The sequence below is a fragment of the Ruditapes philippinarum genome, unplaced genomic scaffold (assembly GCF_026571515.1).
Source record: "Ruditapes philippinarum isolate M1 unplaced genomic scaffold, ASM2657151v2 ctg24001_1_1_1_1, whole genome shotgun sequence".
Lineage (NCBI taxonomy): Eukaryota > Metazoa > Mollusca > Bivalvia > Venerida > Veneridae > Ruditapes > Ruditapes philippinarum.
The window spans coordinates 1991-8628 of record NW_026859692.1 but is presented as its reverse complement, the minus strand read 5'-3'; the positions used below and the strand labels follow the sequence as shown (position 1 = coordinate 8628).

The window sequence follows — 6638 nt, the reverse complement described above, 5'->3', positions numbered from 1 at the left end:
TTTTTGTTACCCGAATGTTTAATTTTTTATAAAAAAAAATTAAATATTCCCTTTTAAAAAAATTCATATTTAACACAAAAATTTTTTAAAATTTGTTTTTTTTTTTTTCCCCCAAAACCTTTAAATTTTTTTTTTTGTAATTATGACAAATTTTAAAAAATTTTGAAATTAATTAATTTTATTTTGCCAAATTTTATTAAATTTTTTTTATAAATATTTAAATAGTAAATTTTTTTTTTTAAAGGAAATTTAAATTCAAATGTTCTGTATTTCGATTTATACACGAGCAAAGCAGAAATGTTGGGAATATTTTAGGGGTGGTTTCATAAACTTTATTCCCACATCTAAGTAGAAGAGGCTTTAAATCACAAGGGTTAACCGGTACCGGGTAGAGCATTGACAAATGAGTTGTTCGTTTACGTCCCGAGGTAGAAATGTTTTTTTAAATTTTTAATGGTTAAAAAACAAATAATGAATGTCTTTATTGGTTTAATCCCTTTTTTAAAAAATTCTTTAAGCATACCCCTTAAGCGTAAACTCATTTTTAATAAAAACCGCCATAATAAGGGTCCAAACATCGTTTCACCTCTTTATCAGGATTTTTATGAAAACGGGAAAAATTTTTTTAGTTTCTTTTGTTTCAACTTTGAAAAGATGGCTCAGACTTCCCGATAGCACCAAACATATGAGTACATTGTACTTTACCAAAATAAATGCTAAGCATTAAAAAATAACTAAAACAACTCACTGGTTAAAAATTAGAAACATCTCCCGTAGCTCCAAGGCGAAGAAATGTGTTAGGGTTTTTATTTTACAACCTGGAAATAAACAAATTTATCGCCATTTTAACGTTTTCGGACGACCAAGCTGCAAATACAATATTATTATTAAACCAAAAATGGATTTTGGATGGGGAAAAGAGGAAAGAAAAAAATCTTGAAGGTCTGATAAAAAAAATTTGCCACTGTTACGGGCTAAAATTAAAAGGGACCACTCGTTTTGGCAACAACGTTAACGAAAGAAAAAAATACTTTAAAAATTTGAAGAAAAGAAATAGAAGACGAAAAGCAAAAATGGGCAAGTTTTTAAAAATTAAAATGTTTTAAATTTTAGCAATTTATTTTTTATCTTTTAATCCTAAATCAAAGACCCAATTTGTCATCGATAAGATGTGCAAAAACGACACCTGGACAAGAAACCCAAATTTTCCAAAATTAAGAATGAGCCCTTTAAAATTTGAGGGCACACCTTATGGGGAAAACAGCACCTGAAACAAAAGCTAGGGGGGTTGTTGGCGAAAAATTATGGGCATTAAATTCCCCTTTTTTGTTTGCAAAAAAGTTTTTTTTCCGTGTCTTTGAGAAAACAAAAAAGGGTGGGAACTTTTAAAAAGTGGAAAATTAAATTTCGTTTTGAAGATTACATTTTTAAGAAAAAATTTCCCAAAAAAAATTTGTTTTAAGAGAAAGAAATCCCGGTTTGAATTTTAAATTATTTGGGAAATTTTGCAATAACAATTTTAAAATTTTGGGAAAATTTTAATCCCCTAAACGAAATTTTACGCAAAAATTTTTAAATTAGTTTTGGGGAAAAATTTATTAAAAAAAAGGGAAAAAATTTAAACCCTTTTTTTAAAAACATTTAATTTCGCTTTAACTTTATTAATTGTAAAACATAAAGAAAAGAAAATGGCTAATTTTTAAGGGGCCCAAAGGTGAAAAAAACTGTATTAAAATGAACGGGGAAAATTTGAAAAACGGGTTTAAAAACTAAAATTATAGAAGTTTTTAAAGATTAAAGGGCCCTTTAAATTTACTTTTAAAAACTTTTTTTTTAATACAATGAAAAATAAAATAAAACAAGAAAAACATTTGATTTATTATTTTATTTTTTTTTGTTTAAATATACTTAAAGACATTACAAAACCCCCCAAAAATTTAAAAATTTAGAAAAATTTTTTACAAAGAATGTTCATTTAAAAAAAGGTGCAATAAATTAAGATGCTTTAAAAATTTGTTGTTCCGTTTTTTTCTTTTTTTTTCTTTTTTTTTAAAAGCTTTTTACCCGCAAACTTTAAAATTCCTTTCCCTTTTTTGATTTATTTTTTTTGGGCATATAACATTACATCTTTAAATTAAATTTGGGTGTCAAAATAAAAATCTCAAAAAAATGATATAAATGAACAAAAACCTAATTCGGGAATTTAAAAGGGGTAAACGCATGGAAAATATTTAAAATTTGCGAAGTTTTTTAAACCGCTTTTCATTTAGCATGTGAAAAAATTTAAGGGCAGAAAACTTTTTCATTGCCTTGGCTTGAACCTGTTTTTTAAATAATCTTCCCCTTTTTAAAATAAAAAAACCCAGAACCCCAAAAAGGAACCCCAAAAAACGCCCAAAATTTTAATTTTGGCAGGCCCCTTTTAATTTGAGCCTTTTATTGTAAGTAGTGAAAACCCCTGCAACCCTCCCGGGCCATCCCCCCGGGACACCCTTTAAACAAAAATTCAAATTAAAAATCACTATAATACAAAGGGGTTTTAAACTCCCCCTACCCCCAATTAACTAACGAAATTTTTAAAACGAAAATTTAATTTTAACGAAACTTTTTCAAAAAAAAAACCCCATCGAAAGATCAATCCCCAAACCCCCAGTTAAATTCCCCCTTTTAATTCTTCGGGGGAATTCTGCCAAGGGGGTAATCCATTTGTGAGGATTTAGAAAGGATAACACGGATTTCCTTCTTTCTGGTTTTAAAGAAAACCTTATGATGCTGCAATTGTTTATTGTCTGTATTTGTGCGTATGCGCAGCGTATCCTCATCTTTTAACGCCTATTCTATATTTACTTTCAAGTAAGGACCTTTTGATACCAATATCTAGCATAAATCTCGTTTCCTGTTTTTTGTTTGGTGTTCCTGTTGGTGTCATTTGCTGTTGGTCCTTGTGTTGCGGGGTTTTGTTGAGGGATACGTTCATTTGAGTTGTCGCCCTTCCTTGTTGATCTTTTTTTTAAAAATGTAAACCAATTTGCTCTTTTTGAATATGTTAACCATGTGTACTTTTTTAGTGAAGTCACTCAGCAAAACAATAAATAAACCCACCAAAAATAAACAACAACAAAAAACAAGCAAAACAATAACAAGCATATTTAGCAGAAGATTGTAGCTATATGGCAATAGATCAGTCATTTTGCGGCGATATTACCGCCTGCAGATTGTCACTCAGTAAGGGATTAAATGGATTTGAAATTTTAAAAGACAAACAAAACCCAAAAGGGTTGGGGGTAACCAATTTATAGTTTTATCAAAAAAACTTGGTACGAACAATTTTGTCTTCCCTAATTATAAAAACTTACTCTTTAGCATTTGTTTATAACTCTCCCACTAATTAAAGTAAAAAGGTTAAATTTTTTAGCCATATTTGTATGTAAAGTGCCCGGCCACATGGGGTAAGTACCTTCTGGGTTTTTTGGGGAAAAAAATCTTTAATCTTATACCAGAAAAAAAAAAATTAAAAACTGGTTTTCTTTTTTCATTTATTTTTTTCCCTAAAATGTTTTAAGGGAAAATATTTCATTTTTTCCCCAAATTTCTTGATTATTAAACAAAATTGGTCGGTCAGAGTTTTTTTAACCCAAAGAATGGGAGTTTTTAAACTTTTTTCCATTTTTTGGGTTTTCCCCCTTACCAACTTTGTTTCCTTGAATTTAATTTAAATTGGAACTGCTTCCCAATTTCTTACAAAATCAAAAACCAAAAATTAAATTTCCTTTCTTTTAATAGGAACTACATTTTAAAAATAATAAAATCCCTTTTTTAACAACGAAACTGGTTTTAACGGGGTTTATGTTTTGAAAAGGCCTTTGTTTCAAAAACCAATTTTTCAATAGATTTGGCCCTTTTTTAAAAATAAAATATACTATATTCAGTTTATTGAAAGCACAAAAAAATTTATAAGAAAATTTAAAAAGAAGTGTTGTTCAAAAATGCATTTAAAAAAATTAAATTTTTAAAATTTAAAAACATAGTCGTTTTTTTAACCCCATCAAATTTATGAAAATTTTAATTCGGAATGTAAAAAAAAAAATAAATTTTTCCCAAATAACTTTTTCGGTGAAAAAAAAAGCTAAAAATTATCAAACTTTTTAAATCAAAAAAAATACGTTACTTTTTGCAAGTTCGCCGACAGGCCCAATTTTAATTTCGTTCGAGAAAATTTTTTCCCCAATACAATTTTTTAAAATTATTCAAAAAAATTTTTGCTGAGGGGAAAATGGGGTTTATTTTAAAAAATATAAAAAAAAATCCTGGATTTTATGAAAATTTTTTTTAATTTATGCTTTTGCCATTTTTTTCCCAACCCTAATTTGGTTTAAAATTTGGGAAAATATAGTAAAAAAAATTTCAAGACTTCTTAAAGCTTCATACCTCATCCTGCTAAAAGGGAAAATAAACAAAAATGGGAAATTTTTTCCTCTAAGGGTTGGTAAAAAAATTTTTCAGGCCCAAAAAAATTTCCATGTGATGAAGAAAAAAATAATAACATGTGTAAATTTTAAAAAAGACAAAAATATAAGAAAACCCATATTTTTTTTGTTAAAGTTTTAATAAAAAAATTTTAACAAAAAAAAAACAAGTTTTTTGAAAATACATGTTTTAAATACTAAAAGGCGAAAAACAATTTTTTTAAAATTTTAAATTGAAGAGAAAATGGTTTGGATATCCTGTCAGGGTTATTTTTTGCCGCAATAAAGAAAATTAAATTTTGCAATAGTCAATACCCAAAACCGGTTTTTAATTTTAAAAAATTAAAAAAAGTGACAAAATTTGGTGGGAAAATAAAAAATTTTGCCAAATATCTGAAAGAAAAAAAAGCCCAAAATTTAAAATTAAAATAAATTTTTTTTTCACCTGTGACCGGCCTTTAAAACGCTGTTATTTTTATTGTTGTATGTGTTTTTCTCCAAAAACGCCGGGGGGAAAATTTAACATTTTTTCTTTTTAGTAATTTCATTTCCAGAGTTCGGCGGATAACAGGTACTATGCTATACATGCGTAATACCTCTTTGATAAAACAGTTTAAACATGTCATCTTGCTCAAATGATCCCTAAAATGTTTCATATTATTAAAAATACATACTTTAGATAGCAAAATATACAGAATACAGAAAGAACGCTCATAACTGCAAAATTGAAAATGTTGCAGACACGGTTCGATTGATCTTATTCGTGGACGATAGTTTTAAGTACAAGTTACCTTCCAAGCCCCCTAGCACCGGTTTAAGCAGTATTCGTCATTTAACATGAAAATGATGAAATTTTATAAATTTTAACATCCGCAAATGTGTTCTTAAGGTGATGATCATTAAACCTTTAACGTGACAACACGTGTTTTAGATTCTAGCTGTTAGTGAGGAAGTCTTGCACAAAAGGAAGTAACTTCTTTTACCATTTATAAAAACTAAAACATACCATTTTACGTTTGCTGTACCGACGATTCCTATAACCTCTTCGTAAATGTTTTCTTGTATTTCTGGATATTTTCCAAGTGAGTATATGGACCAGCTTATCGCAGAACTTACTGTGTTGTGAACTATCCAAATATACACCTATATTTTTGTATCCATTTCATGATGTAGATAATAAACAAACAGTAAGTACTTTGACTAGTACTCGAATAATTGCTTTGCAAATATTTCATAATGGTTATTCAAAAACAAATGTATTAAGCATTTTCATTCCACATTAGCAAACTGAAATCTATGCAACATTTTCAGGCATTTTGCATTAATTTCTTAGTCATAATACATTGTACATGTAATTTAAAACAATAGCAACAAAAGAACGCGTACCTATACATGTAAATAATGTAAGTAAACTATACACATCAAACGCACCATGTAATCCGGTGATTTATATAGATCATGAAAGAAAAGTTATTGCAAAGTTCGGCCATTACAGAGGAGAACACTTTACCGGCAAACAAAAATGTTTTGACCTCATCTCGTATTTCTGTTTCGTTAAGTCCGACACCATTTTCATCCTTGGTCGTCATTAGAATATCCAAGAAGTCTGGTTCCTGTAACTAGACGCTGACGTTCATTTATAACTTAGTTTTTCTTTTTTATGAAATGATTTCGGCGCCAAAACAACCACAATTAACATTTCTAATAGCTTTTTTCTATGACTTAAGGTCAAAAATAAAACTTATATAATGCACAAATTGTAATTCAAGTTTAATTTCATACAAAACTAATTATATGTAATATTAATCTTTTAACTTACTGCGGTATGTCCACGTGCTTTAATAATGTCATCTACGAAACGATGTATGTATTTACACAATAAATGAAATCGTTTGCCCATTCTTGTTCTTTCGAATATAAAATCTAGGTATAACAAAGGGTTGCCGAAAAAATATATATGTAATTGTTTCAGATTAATCTGTTGATTGGTCTTCATAATAAAAGGCTATATGAATAGTAAAAACTATGATTGGGTCGTGTAAAAAATCATTTGCTTCAAGTTTGTTAAAAATCTTGCTTTATTTTAGTTTTTCAAAATAATATATAATACATCTGTTGAGATAGGAAAAAATGTCAATTACAGAAATCAACGAATGAGAAGAAACAATTGCT

The 6638-nt window shown here is 28.2% G+C and overlaps 1 protein-coding gene across 1 annotated transcript; it reads right to left on the bottom strand.

Moving 5' to 3' along the window:
- Window positions 1-4990: 4990 nt before the first annotated feature.
- Window positions 4991-6406, bottom strand: LOC132757538 (cytochrome P450 4B1-like; the record flags this gene model as incomplete). The annotated part of the gene is made up of 4 exons (XM_060748847.1): window positions 6286-6406; window positions 5977-6085; window positions 5473-5593; window positions 4991-5108 (listed from the first exon to the last, which is right to left on the bottom strand). Coding segments are annotated over exons 1-4 (429 nt in total), but the record flags the coding sequence as incomplete, so codon positions are not given.
- Window positions 6407-6638: the final 232 nt, after the last annotated feature.